This window comes from Canis lupus, chromosome 21 (assembly GCF_048164855.1).
Source record: "Canis lupus baileyi chromosome 21, mCanLup2.hap1, whole genome shotgun sequence".
Classification (NCBI taxonomy): domain Eukaryota; kingdom Metazoa; phylum Chordata; class Mammalia; order Carnivora; family Canidae; genus Canis; species Canis lupus.
This window is the reverse complement of record NC_132858.1, coordinates 19,230,332-19,252,059: the sequence shown is the minus strand read 5'-3', so window position 1 is coordinate 19,252,059 and position 21,728 is coordinate 19,230,332. Positions and strand designations below refer to the sequence as shown.

Genomic DNA, 21,728 nt, shown 5'->3' with positions numbered 1-21,728 from the left:
ATCACTATGTGGTACACCTGCAATTTATATGATATGTCAACTTCAACCAAAAATTTAAAAAATCAAAACAGATGAACATAGGGGAAGAGAAGGAAAAATAAGATAAAAACAGAGAGGGAGACAAACCATAAGAGACTCTTGATCATAGGAAACAAACTGAAGGTTGCTGGAGGGGGTGGGGTGGGGTAACTGCATGATGGGCATTAAGGAAGGCACGTGATGTGATGAGCACTGGGTGTGTTGTATGCAACTGATGAATCACTAAATTCTACCCCTGAAACTAATAATACACTATATGTTAACTAACTTGGATTTAAATTAAATATTTTTACATATTTTTTGGTTTTCTTTATTTATTCATGAGAGACACACAGAGAGAGGCAGAGACACAGGCAGAGGAAGAAGCAGGCTCCATGCAGGGAGCCCCATATAGGACTCCATCCCAAGACCCCACGATCACAGCCTGAGCCGAAGGCAGACCTCAAACACTGAGCCACCCAGGTGCCCCTAAATTTAAAAATGTTTAAATAATAAAGTCACAAAAAAATTAATAGGGTAGATTTCATGTTAAGTATTCTTATCGCAATAAAAAGTAAAATAGGGGATCCCTGCGTGGTTCAGCGGTTTAGCACCTGCCTTCGGCTCAGGGAGTGATCCTGGAGACCTGGGATCGAGTCCCACATCAGGCTCCCTGCATGGAGCCTGCTTCTCTCTCTGCCTGTGTCTCGGCCTCTCTCTCTCTCTCTCTCTCTGTGTCTTTCATAAATAAATAATATCTTTAAATAAATAAGTCAAATAAAATAATTTTTACAAGGTTGCTGGAATGTATAAAAATAAATGCTAGGGAAAGAGCATTCAGGGAGAAGCATTAGCACATGGAAGGATCCCAAGCAGTTATTTGGCTGGTTCAGTGAACCACAGGAACAGCATTGTGGATGGGCAGATGCAGAGGACTCAGCAATGGGGAAAAAAGGAAAGAGGAAACCAGAGGAAAGTAACTGCAAATCTTGCAGAGACGTGAGGGCCACAGTCACAAGTCTGGATTTCATTGTACGTATTATGGGAAACCACGAGGGTTTTAAGGAGAGGGGTCTGCTGACCCTTGTGTTGTTACAAGGTCACTTAACTATGATGCAGAGAACATACTAGAAGGGAAGAGAAGGCAGAGAGATGACTAGGGGGCTCAGGTGCCATGAGATGACTGATGGCCCCAGAACTGAACCCACCCAACTCCTTCTACCTCTCCTTCTTCTCCCCCCAAAAGATCAACTATATGGAGAGCTGGCTAGATGTGAGAAGATACCTGGTTCTCCTTTCCAACAGATCATCTGACTGGCTTTATAAAAAATAAGTAGTTTGGATATTTCCTACTGCCCTCCGCATCCCCTCGGGTTGTCACAGTAGAAATCCAAAGGAAATCTGACCCCCCAAAGATATTAATAGAGCTGACAGTTATTGGATACTTACTATGGGCAGATTTTCTGCTAAGCATGTCATGCGCATTATTACTCATGATTACCTCATTTTTACAGATGATAAAACTGGGACTCTCAGAGTAAATACTTTGACCAAAATTAAGTATCCTTAAAAGGGGGAGAGCTAGGAAAGGAATTCAATTGGAAGGACTTCAAAGCTACACTCTGGACCATATGTTTGCAATGAATACACTGGTATTCAAAGTATGATTCGGGAATCAGCAGAATCAGTGCCAGCTGGGAGCTTGGTCCTGGGGCAGCCTCTGAGGCCTGGCCCCAGACCACTTAACATAGAGAAGTTTTAGATCAGGGGCGCCTCAGTGGCTCAGACAGTTCAGCATCTGCCTTCAGCTGAGGTCATAATCCCGGGGTCCCAGGATCAAGCCCTGCAACAGGTTCAGCAGAGGAGAGCCTGCTTCTCCCCCTCCCCACTGCTCATACTCTCTCTCTTTTAAATAAATAAATATCCTTTTAAAAGAAGTTTTAAATTAAAATCCCTTACATTTTATAGGTATAAAATCATATCATCTGAGACCAATTATTTTATCTTCTTGTCTGACTGCATTATTTAGAACCTCCAAAAAGTGCTGATTAGTCATGGTGATAGTGGGTGTCCTGTCTAGCACCCGAGGTTTTATGAACGTGGCTTACTTACGCCACATTTTAATGATGCCCGCTGTGAGATTTTAATATAGTGGTTTTCATATGAAGTATCAGGATCTACAAGAGTCAGCAAATTTTTCTGTTAAGTCCCAGAAAGTATATGTTTTAGGCTTTGAGGGCCATACAGCCTCTGTCACCACTGTTCAACTTTGCTGCTAACCCCGCGAAAGTGGTCAGAGACACCAGGGAAATGAATAAGCAGGGCTGCATTCCAATAAAACATTATTTACAAAAACAAACAGCCCACAGATGTAACATGCAGGCCATAGATGGCTTATTCCTGCTTTAGGGACAGCATAGGTTTGAATATTTGGTGCTGTCACTTGCTAGTTACATAATCTTGGCTAAGTTACTCAACATCTTGGTCCTCAGTCTCCTTATCTGAAAAATGAGGGTAATAGCACCTTCTTCATAATATAATTATGCAGAGTAAGTGATACACATGATGTACTTAGAAGAACTGCCTATGTCAGAAGCAGCCTTCAATGATGTAGGCGCAAAAAGAGAATTCCTTCCTGATTTATTTTCCACTGTACTCTCAGTTCCTGGCACACAGTAAGCACTCAATAAATGTTTACAGAAGAGCTAAAAGTTAACTATAATATATCCAAATAGTTTATTTCTATTCCTATTTTATTCAGAGCTTTTTTTAAAGAATCTCTGCTGAAGTCCCTCAAATAACTGTTCAGCAGCTCTGAACATAAGTGTATTATTTGCCACGTCTATTGAACATAACACTGGGAGTCCTAGCTAAAGTATTTAGGCAAGAAAAATAAGGAAATGCTGCCATTGTGACAACATGGATGAACCTGGAGATTTTGTTAAGTGAAATAAGCCAGACACAGAAACACAAATAATAAGTCACATCACTGATATGTGGACTCTTTAAAAAGTTGAACTCATGAGCGCGTGGGTGGCTCAGTGGTTGAGCATCTGCCTTTGGCTCGGGTCATGATCCTGGGGTTCTGGGATTGAGTCCCACATCGGGCTCCCCTGCATGGAGCCTGCTTCTCCCTCTGCCTATGTTTCTGCTTATCTCTGTGTCTCTCATGAATAAATAAAATATTTTTAAAAAGTTGAACTCGTAAAAACACAAAGTAGAGGGTAGTTACCCAGGGTTGGGGAGTGGCTGGATGATGTTAGTCAAAGGGTACAAACTTCCAGTTTTAAGATGAATGGGTTCTGGATTCCTACTGTACAACATGGTGACTACAGTTAATAATAATGTATACTTGAAATTTTCTTTTTTTAAGATTGTTTAAGAACGAGAGCAGGATGGGATCCCTGGGTGGCGCAGCAGTTTAGCACCTGCCTTTGGCCCAGGGCGCAATCCTGGAGACCAGGATTGAATCCCACGTCGGGCTCCCAGTGCATGGAGCCTGCTTCTCTCTCTGCCTCTCTCTCTCTCTCTCTCTGTGACTTTCATAAATAAATAAAAAATTTTTTAAAAAGAGAGAGAGCAGGAGTGTGAGTGAGAGAGAGAGAGAGCACAAGCAGGGAGTGGCAGAGGGAGGGGGAGAAGCAGAACCCGCACTGAGCAGGGTGCCTGACGTGGAGCTCGAGCTCAGGACCCCGAGATCATGATCTGAGCTGAAGGCAGATGCTTAACTGACTGAGCCACCCAGGTGCCCCATATACTTAAAATTTTCTAAGTGAAGAGATATTAAGTATTCTCACCACACACAAAAAGTAACTATATGAGGTGGATATATTAATTAGCTTGATTGTAGTAGTCATTTCACAATGCATACATATATAAAACATCAGATTATATACCTCAAATACATACAATTTTTATTTGTTGATTTTAGCCGGAGCATAAAATATTGGGGATGAATATCTGGAAGTAAGGATGAATAAAATCAGTAGCTCTCAACATTCTCTACACCACACTAACTTTATGGTGTTTTCACTATGAACCCCACAGTCAAAATTTTAAAGCTAAGGAAGAGTTAGATAACATGCTAAATACTGCACCATCTCATTCAATTATCTCATTTAATCTCCATAGCTACTCTAAGAGAGAGGAGCGGTACTATCATTCCCACTTTGCAGGTAAGGTAAGTAAGGCTTAGAAAGTTAAATGAACTCAAAGGCACACTCTGCCAGTGGCTAAGCCAAGGTTTAAGTCCAAGGCTGTCGAATTCAGACCTACTCTTTTAGCCATTCTTAAATATATTGCCCCCAAACCCCATGTTTTGAAAATTACTACCTACCTAACTCTTACCTTTTATTTTAAGCAGACTCATGGCCAGCATTGAGCCCAATGAGGGGCTCAGACTCACAACTCACATTCTAAGAATATAAAATCAAATGTATGACATATGTTAGAGCTTTTGAAATATTAAAATTACCTTGGAAACTCCATTAGTAATCCCAAAGGGACTTTGAGATATGGGGATGGGAGATGGTAACAGTTAGATGACCTCTAACATCCCTTCTCATTTCATAATTTGGTGAATGACCTTTAAAAAAAAAAAGAAAGAAAGAAAGAAAGTTCTAAATGTTTCCTCATTTCTCCAGAGAACACTGAAAGAAAACCATGCCTTTGGACAAAATTGAATGAAGCATCAGTATTTAGTAATATCAACAAATATTATTGAGAGACTACTGTCAGGATTTGAATGGTTCAATACACAACACCCAAGTAGATGGTGAGTGGAGTCCAATGTTGGATATATGAAAGAGAAGATCTTATTAGTGATCTAATAGAGATGTCAATAGACAGTAAATATACAATTCTGAAGATCAGGGATGAGGTTAGCTGGAAATAACACATTTGAGAATGATCAGCCTGTTGTTTTTATTTATTTTTTATTTTTATTTTTGTTGTTTTTATTTAAAGCCAAACAACTAAATTGAATCATCTGAAGAAAAAAAAAATAAGCGAAAAGAAGACCTAGGACCGAGACCCAGCTTGAATGGAAGTTAGGGAAAGAGAAGAAGCCAGCAAGAAGACCAAGAAGAAATATCAGAGCTATAAAGTAAAATTAAGAAGAATTAATTTTCCAGAAGCAAAGAGAGCAGAGGCTAGAGCAGAATATGTCCTCCCCCGTGGAAAAAATAATAATAATAATGCTGCATATAGAAATGATCTTTTTAAAAACATGACTTCAAGGTAAATCAGTGAAAATAATTTTTCTTTCCCCCAACTGACCTCATCACTGAACTTATCTACAAGTTACTGAAAGATAACCCCCAGGGAAGATGTACCAATGGAATAATCCTGATGCAATTTTAATTCTTAAGGAACACTGGGTTTGACCTTGTTGCTTTATGCTTCCCAGGTAGACCTCAGTCATCTCGGGGGACCAAGGATGTCCCTTTAGCCAGATTAGTTATGAACTCTTTATTCAATGATAATTTCAAGTCAGAATGTCCGGAGAACTTCGAAGGTACGTTTTAGGGATGTAGTTAGTAAAGCCCAGATATTACTTTAAACAAAGAAAAAAAAAGGCAGGCGGGAACACACCTTTTGTCTGATAAGATAGAAATCCAGTTGAGTTTGAGAAGTGTTTTAACATAGTGCCCTGAATCAGTGAGATCTATGCATCTAGAAGTGCTCAGCATACCTGCCCAGGGATCCTCTGAGGACAGAAGGAAGGACCTAAAGGCAGACTCCTGGGGTCCTCAGTGTTTAGCAAAGGTCTAAGTAAATGTGCAATAGCTTGCAGTCCACATGAGCCCAGTATAAGGTAAGAATCTCCTCCCAGCCTCCAGATTTGAGAAGATTAGGAAAATCCCTAGCTTGTAACTGGGCCAAGCCTTGTGGTAGGCATTAGCCAGGGAAGAGAAGCTAAGGATGGGGTTTTCACGGAAAAGAGTCAAAGTCCAGCTCCTACTCAGAACCAATGTTTTATACCAGTTTAAGGCAAACTCAAGAATGCATACTGTAAAATCCATGCTCTTCAAGTTGATGGATGACAAGGAGGAGATTCTCTCCAAAATGGTCAAGGAATCATATTCTAGATCAGATTAAGAGTTCCATGGTAACTAGCACTGAAACATACAGATGTCATACGATGTCAGTACTTTTAAGACTTTCTCCAGTTTAAAAAAAAAAATCCATCATTCCAAACTTCAAATTTATAGAAGCTGAAAAATTAGGAAACATCTACTTCTATTATAAAAGGAATGACTAGGAGCGCCTGGGTGGCTCAGCCTATTAAACATCTGCCTTCAGGGCAGGTCATGATCTCAAAGTCCTGGGACTGAGCCCCTCATCAGGCTCCCTGCTCAACGGAGAGTCCACTTCTCCCTCTCCCAATGCCCCTCTTCTCTGCTTGTATTCTCTCTCTCTCTCTCGAATAAAAAAAATCTTTTTTTAAAAAAAGGAATGACTAGAAGTTTCCTTCACATCAAGAATCCCTCTTATGCATTCAAAAATAATTCTAATTACATGCAGTTTTTCAAAAAACATTGTCGCAACAAGAGACATGCCTGTGCTCCCCTGGCATATTGTCCTTTTATGAGAGTATTTAAATGAATTTGACTTTTACTATTTTTATTGCTCTCAATTCAAACTCTTTGAACATTGACTTCTTTCATTCCCTACACTTTTCCTTCTTCTCCTGGATTCTTGAGCTATGCCTTGCATACAGTAGAGCCTTAACAAATATTTTTTAAACAATTTATTAAAATAAATATTGTTAATTAAATGGGTAGTCAGTGGCTTTGCACAGCGGCAGTGTCGTAGCCAATGAGATTTATCTGAGGTGCGATTATTGCTAATTGAAAATGGGTAGACAGTGAGGAAGTAGAAAAGGAGCAAAAAGGAGAGAGATCACAAATTAGGGGACTGAGCATTGACTTTATAATAAACTAAGAAATGCTTGTGGCACATGATTTTCCAATGAAATAGTTTTGTTGATAAGGGAAAATTAAATTTTTAAAATGTTTCTCTCTGGGACACCTATCATTCAGCCTCACACATAATGCATTGCTCAGTGATGATACAGTTTATTTGAATGGTAGGAGCTTACACTTGCTTCCAAACTGCCCTAGGAATTAAGTGCTACTTCGCCATTTAACAGCTGGGCAAGTTAGTTAAACCCAGGAGCCTGAATTTCTTCACTTGAAAAACATGCACAATGAAAGTACCCGTTTAATATTGACTGTAGGACCACTTGCATGAAATGATGCCTGCACAATGATTGGCACAGTGTACAAGTGCCCAATAAATGTTACCCATGGGTGTGCAGTAGGAAAATAATTTTTGTTGAATGCCTGAATATTTCATTTGACACCTTCAAATTATGTTTGTAAAGGTATTATGTTGAACCATGTGAAATTGCCTGTGTGCTACCATTATTAGCTTTCAGAAACAAATTCCATACGGTTCAACATGTTAGCTCTAAAGGGATATCACTTTGGAGCTCCTTCTTTCCAGATGCTGCTGCCAGAAAATTCTCACAGAAGTCTCTTCCGGAAAGTAAAGAATCTGTTCAGACATCTAATCTCTTCAGACGTATAGATGTAAAGGAAATTTGAATTTCATTTATGCATGATATTTAAATTCATATATGAAACTCATATATATTCACACTTATAGAAAATCCAAGAATGCCTTATAAGGACAAATGTATCTTTTGTCTGAGTACATCTGATGTTGGAACATTTTCTTTGAATAGGTACAAATAGACCTTACAGCTGGTATGAGTATCTCCAAAAGCCACAAATACCTGTGCTCCAAGCAGGGCTTTCGCCCTGTGAGTGATGGTTAGAGCATTGTCCTTCCTCCTCTGTTCATCCCACAATCAACATTCCCAAGTTAAGATTTTATCTTCCTCTTCAGGTGAGTCCTACTTTGTGCTCATAGATATGCCATGTAGGTCAGTTAGACCAGAAAAACCTAGAGTCAAGACATTTTATATAAGCTTTCTTTTAACTGTAACAGCTACCTTTTGAGGCAATGGTCATTCATTCTCCATTCTATTTAAAGAGAGATTCTGCAATATAAGGTGACAAAGGAAACTAGAAGTGGAACCAGATGCGACATAAAATCTTGCCCAGAAAATATCAGACCGATCTGCCAGGTATCCTATCCACCCAACAATTTAAATCTTTTTCAGTCTCAAGTTAGATAATGGAAGGAATCAATGAATCAACATATTTTATGGAGCAGTTAATTCGTGCCAGGCATTCCAATAAGTTCTTTCATGGGCATCGTTTCATTTTCATCTCACAACAGCCTTTGTAAACAAGTGAAGTGTTATTCGAAACAAACAGGGACTTAGGGCAAGTGACTTAGCAAGATCCCCAAACTAGTAAGTAGCAAAGCTGGGATTCGATCACACATCACTCGCAATCATACATCATTCAATTCCAAGACAGCCTACTTTCTACCATCTTTCTCTCCCCAATTATATACGTTTTTTACATACACGTTGTCCCAAGATCTGGTTGTATAACGGAAGAGGCAGTTTACTGACTTAGTTAAAAGGCTACTTTTGAACCACCTTTTCTCCCCTTGTAAATGTTGTCTACAATTTAAATAGAGTGAAACTGACAAGGGGTTGAGGGGGGGAATGCAACTATTTTAAACAGAACAAGAATAAGGGAAAATCTGGCCAACAGCCTTGTTCCTGTGACTCCAGTGTAGATGGCATCTCAATCATCTTTGCATCTCCTAGAGTACCTTGTATATTTAAGTGATGAATTTTTAAAATGACCCATTTGTGCAAACTTGGACAATTCAGATAAACTCTTTGGAAGAGATGGACCACATAACATGTCAGAGCTCTGATTCTGTGAGCATCCGTGACCTTCTGGGATGCTAGTCAACTTGGGCAGGAAATAAATGAAGGACAAAGAACCATGTTCTTCATTGCATGATGGCAAACAGTCTCAGGTGATGATAAACAATCTTTCCAAAAACTAACTGTCCTCTGGGAGTTTTCTCTGAGCCATACTTATCTTAGAAAGTGTTGACTACCATTTCGGTTGTTTTCTTTGGAATAATAAGGGAGGGGCTGTTCCAAATCAAAATTGTATATTTGGGAAGTCTGGAAAATTATTTTTCTCTGGGGAATAGCCAATCTATAGTCTAAACCAGTACATCTAAAACTTTTCTACTTAAGTATTAATTAATTAGCATGAGAGATGATTTATATTCCTAAGGACTTGGTGAGCAACCACAAGTAAGAAATCTCATGGAAATCTTATGTTTTTATCTCTCAAAATTCATGGAGCTCTTCCTTCAATGTATATTATCTCCACTTTTTTATATGAAATAATTTTCCAAAAATTTTCAAGTTAAAATTGACCTTTTAAGAAACCTGCACCATGCTGATCCTGGAACTTCATTTTGTCCTGGACAGAGCTTTGTGTGCCCTGTAGAATATACACATTCTGGTTTAGGAGGCATGCATCGATCCAAACAACCACCACCATCACCCCAGATTAATATAAAGAATAATTAGTGAAACATTCAGTTATCTGCTTGCATCGTGCTCAACATTTGCTTCAAAATTTTGGCATCATATAGAAGGAATAGCTGAAAGTTCCAGGCCATCTTGTGAAATGTGTCTAGCTGGATTCTTCTTTGTAATGACAAAGGCACTTCACATAACTTAACGTTGGTGTAGCTTCCAGATGGAACCTAACTTACATCTTTATCTTGTCACAATGAAGAGACCACAATGAGTAAGGAACTTTTGCATAAAGAAATGAAGAGAGGGCCAGCTGGGTGGCTTGGTCAGTTAAGCATCTGCCTTCGGCCCAGGTCCTGGTCCCGGGGTCCTGGGATCGAGCCCCACAGTGGTATCCCTGCTCAGAGGGGAGTCTGCTCCTCCCTCTCCTTTTGCCCCTCCCGCCCCCGCTCCTGTTCTCTCTTTCTCTCAAGTAAATAAATAAGACCTTAAAAAAAAAGAAGAGAATATTTTAGATAGTATACTGGATAATGTGGTACTTGGATTTCTTATTCAGAACCCTGGATTTCATAGTATTTCTCTACATTTAATTTCCTCTTCCCTTTCCTAGACCTTGTAATAAAATGAAGCCAATGAAGCCAATGCAGCCTATGCATTGCAGTTAGACAAAATGCTTTGAGATTATAGGTAGATTTATGCCCAAGAGGTTGGATGGACTTCCTAAGATCAAGAGGTGGTAACTGAGGGGAAAAAATGAGCAGAAGTCACCACTGGGACTTTTCATCTCTAGTTCCTTATGAAATGAGTTATTCATTTGTATCACCTACATAGGTTTGCTTCAAAGCTATTGTGTGAGTTTGAGGACTAGATTCTTTTTTTTAAAGATTTATTTATTTATTTATTTATTTATTCGTGGTAGACATAGAGAGAAAGAGAGGCAGAGACACAGGAGGAGGGAGAAGCAGGCTCCATGCCAGGAGCCTGACGTGGGACTCGATCCTGGGACTCCAGGATCACGCCCTGGGCCAAAGGCAGGCTCTAGACTGCTGAGCCACCCAGGGATCCCCGAGGATTAGATTCTTAGCCACCAGAAGGCAAGAAACTGAAACTGCAGGTTCCTATGAAAACCCTTTGGGCATCACTCAGGATCCTGGGTGCTGTGTCATGGAGGACCTTTTCTTTGTTCCTTCATTCAGGAAGGCTGCTTTAAGACACTCTCCCTCCATCTTCACCCAAATATCATAGTTTTTAACCAACCCCTTTCTCCCTGCTCCTTATATATATATAAAAAAAAGGGAGGAGTGCCTATGTGGTGCAATCAAAGAAGCATCCGACTCTTGGTTTTGGCTCAGGTCGTGATCTCAGGGTCATGAGATCAAGCACTGTATCAGGACTTGAGCTCAGTGCCGAGTCTGCTTAAGACTCTTTCTCCCTCTCCCTCTGCCCCTCCCACTCATGCCCTCTCTCTGTCTCTCTAAAATAAATAAATAAATCTTAAAAAGAAAAGAAACAAGAGAGACTCTTTTTGTTGCATTGTTGGGGGAAGCATTTATTAGATAAAACAATAGTCTAGACTGTAATTATGCCTCTCAAGTCTGAAAATACTGTAATCTAACATTTTTGGCCTCAGATCTTAGATGCTCTTTTTATGATAGACCATCTGGAGTTCTACCAATAGCTGAAATATAATCAAATAACAAAGCCACGTAGGAAATATGAAGTACTATTGAGGGAGATGGTGTAGTATAAACCAAGATTAAATAAAGTCTGTGGTCAAGTAGACTATCCTGGCTCTCCCACTTTCTACTGTGCGACTTCAAAAATTTCCTAACCTCTTTAAGCCTATGTCTTCATCTGTAAAATGGGGTGATAATAGTATAGGCCTCCTAAGTAGTTTGTGGAATAAGGGAACTAATGCATATAAGTCATTTTTCACCATGCCTAGCACTTAACATGGAATAAATGACAATTTGTCATAAGATACCCTGTCTTCAGGGAACCTGGAATATACGTTGGGACAGAACATGTAGATAAAGTAAAAGACAGTGGATTAGCACTAAAATCATAACACTCTAAGCAACACAGAATTTCAGAGACAAGAGAGAAAGATTTAAACTGGAGTGGTCTAGGAGGACATCACAGAAGAATAACATGACCTAGAATTTGGAAGTTGGACAGCATCTGGATTAGGCAAAAGGGAGAAGATAAGATTTCTAACTGGAAGGAGAACAGGATATGAAACAGGAAGAAGAATGATGGAGAAGAGGCCAATGAGTAGACCACATGGTACATGACAGGGATAATTGGGGCTATAGTACAATTAGCATAAATCAGGTCCAAGAGACACTGGAATAATCAGCAGAGAGGCACGAAGTTTGTCATGTAAGCAACAGGAGGCATTAAAGCAGATGGATAATGTGATCATGGTGAACAGAATGGATGATGAAGGGAAGAGGAAGAAAAATGGGAGTAGAGATAGGAGGCTATCCCAAGAACCCAAATGTAAGATAACAATGGGTAGAACTGACTGGGACAGTGGGAAAGGACCAAGGCAATAGATACAAGAAATTTTTGAAGGACAAACTATCAGTATTTAGGAATAAACTGGATTAAGGAGGGGAAGCAGGATGAATCAATAACATCTCTTGGTGTTAAGCTAAATTGAAGTTTGTGCTGTAATATTAATGTAGCAGTACCACGGTTCTCTTTAAATCAATCAATTTTAATCAATTAAACTTTCCTAAAACGTGTTTGTTTCAGGTTTCACATAATTAACTAATACCCTATTTTATCCATTTTGTAACTTTGAACCTCATTAATTCATTCAGCAAACACTCCCTGGAAAACTTTCTATATCGGGCACTGTGCTAGGCACCAGCATCAAAGCAAAGAGCATCCGAATCCCCATCACTGAGGATTTCTCAGGCTTTGGTACTTGAGGGTAGAGGAGGAAAGGCGAGGGGTGGCAAGCATGTGAATTAGAATATTCCAGGATCTGCGCTAACTTGAAAGTGTGCACACAATCGCTGAGGTACCTCAGAAAGTGCTCTAACACCAACCAGGGGAGTTGCAAACGCATCATATTGCATGGGATGTGCCTAGAGACGCATGTCATCTTTCCTTTTTCAGACCAAATACACTACCCATGGAAGAAATAAATAAAACTGCAAAGATACAGTTCTTCTTTCGCCCATTCTCAGCTGACCCCAAGATCCAGGTGGGGATTTTTGTGGCCTTCCTGGTGATGTACCTGACCAGCCTCGGTGGAAACACCACAATTGCAGTCCTTGTCCAGATCAACCCCTCCCTCCACATCCCCATGTACTTCTTCCTGGCTAACCTGGCAGTCCTGGAAATCTTCTATACCTCTGCCATTGCCCCACTGGCTTTGGCAAACCTCCTTTCAATGGGCAAAACTCCTGTTTCTATCCCCGGATGTGGGGCCCAGATGTTCTTCTTCGTCTTCTTGGGTGGAGCTGACTGTGTCCTGCTGGCCGTCATGGCTTACGACCGGTTTGTGGCAATCTGTTACCCTCTGAGATACACCCGCATCATGAGCTGGCCCTTGTGTGTGGAGCTGATGGTCGGGTCCCTGGTGCTGGGGTTCCTGCTGTCGCTGCCGCTGACTATTTTAATCTTCCATCTCCCATTCTGTGGCCACAACGAGATCCACCACTTCTACTGTGACATGCCTGCAGTCATGCGCCTGGCCTGCGCAGACACACACACTCACCAGACTGCCCTGTACATCATCAGCTTCATCGGCCTGAGCGTCCCCCTGTCCTTAATCTCCACCTCCTACATCTTCATCATGGCAGCCATTTTACGGATCCGGTCAGCAGAAGGGCGCCACCGAGCCTTCTCTACCTGTTCCTCCCACATCTTAGTGGTCCTCCTGCAGTATGGCTGCACCAGCTTTATCTACTTGTCCCCCCGGTCCAGCTACTCTCCTGAGATGGGCCGAGTGGTGTCTGTGGTCTACACTTTCATCACTCCCATTTTAAACCCCTTGATCTACAGTATGAGGAACAGGGAACTGAAAGATGCCCTAAGGAGGGCACTGAGGAAGTTCTAGATAGGATGATCCCTTGACCTGTCCAAGTCGGATGCTTGAGAGTAAATAGGGATGCTATTAATAACTATGCTGGGACAACATGCCTGAGCCAGGAATGTCCTCAGCAAACTGGGACACGGCCCACCCTTCTAGGATCACCAGAGATGAATGCTGCTGTGTCATTGAAACAAAGCTGTGTCATGGAGGGCAGTGTGATGTCCTGGGCATGGATGGGGGAGCACCAACACTTATTGGACACCTGCTGTATACTAGGCACTTTATATGGGTTATCTCACTTAGCCCATAGTAAGAACCACTGCCTTCATGCTTTAGAAAAGGAAACTAAAATGGCTTTAAAAAAAAAAAAAAGGTGTAACCAAGATGAAAACACAAGTATTTAAAAATCTAGGGGCACCTGGGAGGCTCAGTTGGTTTAAGTGTCCAAATCTTGATTTTGGCTCAAGTCATTATCTCAGGGTCGCGAGACTGAGCCCACAATGTAAAGCTTAAGATTCTCTCTCTCCCCCTCTTTCTCTACCCCTCCTGTCCTCTTCTCTCCTTCTCTAAAAAAGAATTTTTTAAAATTATAAATAAATAAATTAAATAAATAAATAAATAAATATCTAAAGTGTAAGCTATCTTCACACAATAATATTGGGCAAAGAAAGAGGGATGTTTTTCTTTCCTTTTTTTTTAGGTGTTTTTTGTGTTGTTAACCAAAATGAAAAGTCATGATTCTATTCGTAACTTTTAAAGAGCACCCCAGCAATAAAAAGGGTAATAATAATGGAAGAAAATGTTATTTAATTCAGTAAGTGAAGATATGGGGAAAGAAGGAAATGGGCCTCGTTGAATCTTGACTCCTCAAGAACCCCTCCTACAGCAGCTCAGTGTTCCAGACTCTGCTTGAGCTTTCAAGAAGAGAGATCATTAACTCCTAAGACATCACATTCCTTGTTGAACTACTCAGGTTGTTAAAGTACCACATACTTGTTTGAAATCCATCTATAAGCAACTTCCTCCCACTGATCCTATTTTGGCCCTCTAGAGCTTTCTTCTCCCTGACAGGTCTCCCAAGTATTAGGACAGATTTTGTATCTTCTTTAAGTCTTTAGTCTTCTTTTCTCTAGAGCAAATACTCCATCTAGAGTTTTCTCTCCAGGAGATCATATTTAAATGTACTCACACCAGTCACCTTCTAGATTTCCCCAAGCTCCATATCCTTCTACAGGTTTTTACCCAGAAATAAATACAATGCACTGGGAATATTTTGTTCTGAGGAACTGTTACTTTTCATGACCTGTGAACCACATTTCTATCAATTCACCTTAATCATTTGGTCTCTCATAAATTTGGTATCAAATAAAATCTCCATATCACTTCATATGACTTTCAATTCTGTCTGACCATAATTTTTTTTTCTAACATACATGTAGGACCTTTTCTTTTTAAGAGAAAGAGAGCAAGTGAGTGAGGGTATGAGTGGAGGGGCAGAGGGAGAGTGAGAGAGAGAGAGAGAATCTTAAGCAGGCTGCATGCCCAGCATAGAGCCCAATGCGGGACTCAATTTCACAACCCTGAGATCATGATCTGAGCTGAAATCAAGAGTCCGACACTTAAATAACTGAGCTACTCTGGTGCCCCTATAGAATTTTTCACTTAACACTGATATATTTGTTTTGTTTTGTTTTGTTTTTTATTGGTTTGGGCCAAGTGGTCTGAACTGCTAAATTCATCTTCAGGATTTATATATTATTCCTCATAGTTTTGTGGCATGGTCAAAATTACAATCATATTTCCATTTCCTTTGCCCAAATCATTAACCAATATTCAGAATAAAATACAATAAATGAGCATCTATAGTAGTCCTCCTATTTGGGAATTGTTGTCCAACTAGCTAGACATGGGCTCAGTTAATACCACTGGTGGTACAGTGTCACAATTATGACCTTCTCAGTGGATCCATGCCTCTGGATGGCTCCCCTCCCCCATGGCTATGTGACTTGCTTTGGCCAATGGGACATTAGCAAATATGTTGGACATATAGGCTTACACTTACCTTTGGTGTCTGTCTTCTCTTCTGCCTTGAGACTGCCACATGAAGAAGTTGGGGCTAGGATGACACCTAGCCATCAAGCCTTGATAAGCCATCAAGGAGGTTCCGTTGACCAATGCCAGTAGATCTACCAGATAATTACAGTCACATTAGTGACTCCAGCAAAAGAACCAGCCAGCCGAACAAGCCTAAAATGTTGACCCACAGAAACATGGGAAAATAAATTGTTTGATATTGTAAGTCATTTAGTTTGAAGTGGTGATTTTTGCATCAAAAATTAACCAACTCACAATCCAATCCATAATAAACATCTTTCCAAGAGGGATATCATGGGAAGCCTATCAAATCTTTTCAGACAATCAAAATACACTACAGTACTGATATAAAGCTAACCATTTAAAAGCCTTATTTGAAAAGTGAAGTGTATTTGGCATGATTTATCTTGGGTCACTTCTGTGGGCTCTCAGTAATCATCAGGCTTTTAAAAATGTCTATAAATTACCTATTCAATCATGCATTTCCAGAATTTTATTAGGGATTCGCATTGCAATGGCTATCTTATTGTTTTGAAAACCATTGTTTATAATTTTTTTATACCTTCATCTGAATGGGAAAAGAAATATTTCAATAGTTGTGAGTCCCTTGGGAATGGAGAATATGCCATTTATCCTTGAATTCCCAGCATCTAGTGCAGTGGCTAGCATTTGTGAGATTCAGCTGATTTACTATGAAGAGATAAATTATATCTAAGAAGGGTGTCTTGCTGCTCATAAAAATTTTATGTTCTTTATACAAAGGGATTGTGTTCTACCCTTTTTCTACCACTTGTATCCTTCACTGCTTCCAAGTACCACTTGTACTTCATAAATATTTGTGGAATTGAACAGGACTTCCTTCAGAGATTATTCTTTTCTGGTTTTCAGATTTTTTTAATATTACTGATAAATATATATTCTTATTAAAAACTTTTTTGAAACATTTATTGCTACTACTAATTTTTTAGTGTTTTATTTGATTCTATATCTGTAAGTCCTGTGTTCCCTAACACTTACAGATAATAAGAAATATAAATGGGAACTATAAAATATCTGTCTGAAGGAAGTGGGTAGCTATTATTACAGCATATTAAAAGAAGATCATACACTTTGCCATATTTAACCTAATTTTAGCAAGGATATTTTTAAACTGCCATCATTCAAAGAAAAATTTTGAGAATTTATAACTTTCACTTGCTGCACAGTGGATGCTATTGATGCTGTTCTTTTTTTTTTTAAGATTTTATTTATTTATTCATGACAGACACAGAGAGAGAGGCAGAGACACAGGCAGAGGGAGAAGCAGGCTCCTCACAGGGAGCCTGACATGGGACTCTATCTCTGGATCTCAGGACATGCCCTGAACCAAAGACAAATGCCCAACCACTAAGCCACCCAGGTGTCCCAGTGCTGCTCCTCTTTATTCCAAAAATAAAGAGCCAAAGGGACAGGCATACTCCACAATTATTCCTAGAAGAAAATCCCAAACAAACTTAAAAGGATGTTTCTTTCATCCTTTTATAGTATTGCAGTGTTTAGAAGAGGAAAGAGGATAATGAAGAAAAGGTGAGTCTGAAGACATTAGAAAAATAAATTATGAGGATTAAGGATGCGGGGATGTCCTCAACTGAGGATGGGAGGATATCCCACGAGGACATGAGGATAGGACTGACAGAGGAAAGCAGGACAGAAACCTGGAGGACTGTGAAAGATGAGAGGAGTTGTGGATTATTGGAATGGGCATCAGGGAATAGATGTGGCATCAAAGCAACTACACCATGCTTCTCTGAAAGGAGTATCATGAGACTGGAGACATGAAGACATGGAGACATGGTTTCTAGAAGCTGTAACCTAGGAAAGTCATTTTCCTCCTTCAAGCCTCCATCCCAGTATCTACAAAATAAGAGGATTAAACTTGTTAAAATCTAAGATATCCACAAGCACTGACTTTGATTCATTAATTCCCCCACTTTCTATTCACTTCTGTCTATGCTTGGGCCATTTCTCTTCACCTTGGACAGGCTTCTGTGGCGCTTTCTTACCCCCATGGTAATAGATTTTTAGCTGCTACCCAATCAGCAAGTGAAAATGAACAATGTGGGCATGACCAAATGGGATAGCAGGTGCCTTGTGTCCTCCCAAGTAGGAGAGAAAGTCCGAGTGCTGGGGTTCTGTGGGCCTCTGACTTGGGAGTCACATCCTCCCAAAGGTGGTTTCATTCTGAGGTCTTTTGAAAGCCAGATGTTGGGCAGCCCCGGTGATGCAGCGGTTTAGCGCTGCCTGCAGCCTAGGGCATGATCCTGGAGACCCTGGATCGAGTTCCACGTCAGGCTCTGCATGGTACCTGCTTCTCCTCTGCCTGTGTCTCTGCCTCTCTCTCTCTCTCTCTCTCTGTGTCTCTACGAATAAATAAATAAGTAAATAATCTTAAAAAAAAAGTCATATGTTGCTGTGTGACTTTCTCATTCTTTGAAAAGAAAGGAGTGCTTACTTTACAGCACATGGACTAAAACTGGAATGAGACTGAGATTAGCATGGTGCCTGCATAAGGATGACATGCAAATTCATGAGGAGTTCCATCTTTTTAAAAACAAAAGATGGAACTCACAGAGAACATATTCGTGGTTGCCAGAGGTAGGGGATGGGTAGTGGGCAAAATGGGTGAAGGGGGTCAAAAGGTACAAACTTCCGGTTATGAAATAAATAAGTCCTGGGGGTGTAGTGTGCAACATGGTGACTGTAGTTGTACATTTGATAGTCGCTAAGAGAGAAGATCTTAAAAGTTCTCATCACAAGAAAAAAAACTGTAACTGTGGTGACAGATGTTAACTAGACTTGTGATGATCATTTCGCAATATATACAAATATCAAATCATTATTTCATATCAAATCATATTCATGAAATTAATATAATGTTATAGGTCAACTATAACTCAATAAAAAATAAATACATAAAAAAAAACATGAGCACAATAACAGTGGGGACAGCAGATAACTGGCTATGGGTTTGTGTGTGTGTTAATTATAATTTACAATCTTGAATCTTCTCCATGTGTTTGACTGGTGTGGGACAACTTGCTGATCTTTAATTTGCCAGTCCAATTGGACAGCCCTCCAACCCAGGGTACAGTACTAGGCCTTTGCCATTTGAGGTCAGTGTGCAGCCCTAGAAACTTTGGCAATGTGGTGTGCACACAATCTGTTTCAACCACCAGCTGGTGAGTCTTCATATACTTCACGACCTAAAAAAACTACAAACTCCCAGACTCCCTAGCAATTTAGGATGTATTTAATTTCCACCGATCAGATGCACTCCCTCAAGACCTGAATTAAAACTGAGTAACCCACAGAAAGAGGTGCCCGAAGTGTGAGGCATCCATCTACTGCTGGGAATCTAGCAGATGAGGTATGGTTCGGAAGCCAAAAATCCCATCAGTGGGGACTCCTTGATTCCCCAGACAATCTTGGATGAATATGGTGGTTCTTCTCATGACTGGTTCTGTGCTGTGAGTCTTCCTAGAGTCCCAGCCTAGGCCTGATTCTCCATCCTTTCCATGAGTTGAAAAGCATCTATTTCACTGAATACAATTCTTCCTGTTTAAAATCAGGAGGTTGGGGCAGCCCGGGTGGCTCAGCGGTTTAGCGCCGCCTTCAGTCCAGGGCCTGATCCTGGAGACCTGGGATCGAGTCCCACGTTGGACTCCTTGCATGGAGCCTGTTTCTCCCTCTGCCTGTGTCTCTGCCTCTCTCTCTGTGTCTCTATGAATAAATAAATACAATCTTTTATTTATTTATTTTAATAAATAAAATCTTAAAAAAAATAAAAATAAATAAAATCAGGAAGATGGTTAAAACCCGAGTAATATACCACCTTTCTTCTCTGTTACCTATGTTTTAAAGAGATATATTTTTTATTGACCACACCTCTCCCATGTTCCCTCTGTATCTTGTGTATAACTCCGTCACAGCATCTATAACATCTGTAGTGTGCTTACTTATCTCCATTAAGTTCACTGTGACCTCTTTGGAGAGAGAAACTATCTCTGTTATCCTGATGCCTAGATATCTCAAAAATATTGAGATAATTTATTAATCACTAATTTATAGCCATCCATTCCGGGCCAGTTCAGTTTCTGCCTCCACTGTAAAGCGTTGTGCTATTTTTCTTGTCCCTCCCTCCTTTATGATAACATCCCTTTCAAGAGTTAATCTTGCATTGGACCAAAGTCACATTTCATGCCTTTGTGTTTTATCTCCCAAGTCAGATGCTGACCTCATTGACAGTAGACACCATGACTAATATGTCTTTGAATATGTCACAAAACTTGCCACAGTAAATAGATGGCAGTCAAAAAAAAAAATCATCAGGAGAACTACAGGTTAAATAACCTAATGGAAGAAACGTAACACACCAGTCAAAGCACAGAAATACTTCAAAGACTAGCACAGAACACGTAAAGTACCATCCTTCTTAACATGTCCACCACTGCTCCTCATGAAACATGTAGGATATCACACTATGCCCAGGGTCTACCATTCAACTATTCTTTTGTGACTTTCAGGTTTCCCAGCTTCTATGTCATATCCTTGCTCTCAGGGATCCCAGGAGTCAGGAGGCTCCCAGCTGTGGACAGAGACCCTCTTTACCCTTAGTAGCTAGGCGCTTCTGCTTCAATGACATCTCAATAGCAAAAATCTGAGTTTCCTATGGTATACATCCATGATATGTGTTTCTTCCAGGTGACTCAGTTAAGAGATGAAGAGAAGAAAAAACTTCTCAGCAAGAACAAATGCATGTTAGCACCTTTAGTTATACACCATCCAAGAAGAAACCCAGGCTACCTTCACAGGATGCTTGGGGAAATTATTGTTTTTATTATAGAAGGAGAGAAAGAAAGAAAAAAAAAGGAAAGAAAGAAAGGTGGAGGGAGGGAGGGAAGAAAGAAGGAAATTAGGGAGGGAGGGGAGAAAGGAAACAAGGAAGAAAAGAAGTAGAGAGAGGGAGAAATGGAGCCTAGATCAAGGTACTTTCCCTCCCTTTAGAAAAAAGCATGAAGTACAGTTTATTTATAACATGAAATAATGAGTTAGTTCTGCTTCAGTTGCAATGATCCTTCAAGTCATGGTAACAACTCTCAATAATTCCTTCCTTCATTCACTCAACAGCTATATATTGAACATCTACTATGTGTAGCAACCTTCAACATAGTGGGAATGCAGCAGATTGAACAGAGAAGATCTTTGCCCTTGCAAAGTTTACAATCTAATGGGAGAGGCAGATGGTAAACAAATAAAAAAAAAAAAAAAAAGATCAGGACACCTGGGTGGCTCAGCAATTAAGCTGAGTCAGTGTCTGCCTTGGGCTCAGGGAGTGATCCTGGAGTTCCGGGATTGAGTCCCACATCAGGTTCCCTGCATGGAGCCTGCTTCTCCCTCTGCCTATGTCTCTGCTTCTCTCTTTCTGTGTCTCTCATGAATAAATAAATAAAATCTTTTAAAAATTAAAAAAAAAACAACAAATAAAAAAGATCATGATAGACTATGATAGTTGCTCTGAAGGCAGTGACCATGGTGACGTAATAGGAAGTAACCAAGTGGAGAATATCTACTTTAGGTAAGACTCAGAGTGTGCACACTGCACTCAATGACCCTCATTGTTCACATGACTATAGTACATTCATCCTGACCAATTCACCAACATTGACATGTCATCACTAACTAAAGCTCATAAAGCTCATACTTTATTCATATTACCTTATTTTTTTATTTTAATTTTTATTTATTTTTTATTTTTTTACCTAATGTCCTTTTTCTGTTCAAGGATCCCATCAAAGATACCACACTACATTCACTGGTCACATCTCTTTAGGTCCTTCTTGGCTGTGAGTTTTTTTAGACTTTCCTTATTTTTGATAATCGTAGCAGTTTGAGAAGTCCTAGTTAGGTATTTTGTAGAAGGTCCTGCAAATTGAACTTGCTGCTTAGACAAGGAGTTACAGGTTTTTGGAAGAAAGACACAGAGGTAACGTGTCATTCTCTTCACATTATATCAAGGGTACATACTATAAACATGAC

General features: G+C 40.1%; 1 protein-coding gene, 1 non-coding gene and 1 pseudogene across 2 annotated transcripts; all 3 read left to right on the top strand.

Annotated features, from left to right (window-relative positions):
* The first annotated feature begins 6,808 nt into the window (after positions 1–6,808).
* On the top strand, positions 6,809–6,878 carry LOC140613670 (U4 spliceosomal RNA; annotated as a pseudogene).
* Positions 6,879–12,653: 5,775 nt separating this feature from the next.
* On the top strand, positions 12,654–13,583 carry OR10V1 (olfactory receptor family 10 subfamily V member 1). Its single transcript, XM_072791986.1, has one exon. It carries the CDS (start codon positions 12,654–12,656, stop codon positions 13,581–13,583), a length of 930 nt encoding a protein of 309 aa, XP_072648087.1.
* A 4,553-nt stretch (positions 13,584–18,136) lies between these two features.
* On the top strand, positions 18,137–18,239 carry LOC140613683 (U6 spliceosomal RNA). Its single transcript, XR_012014575.1, has one exon. It is a non-coding gene; the product is annotated as a U6 spliceosomal RNA (small nuclear RNA).
* Positions 18,240–21,728: the final 3,489 nt, after the last annotated feature.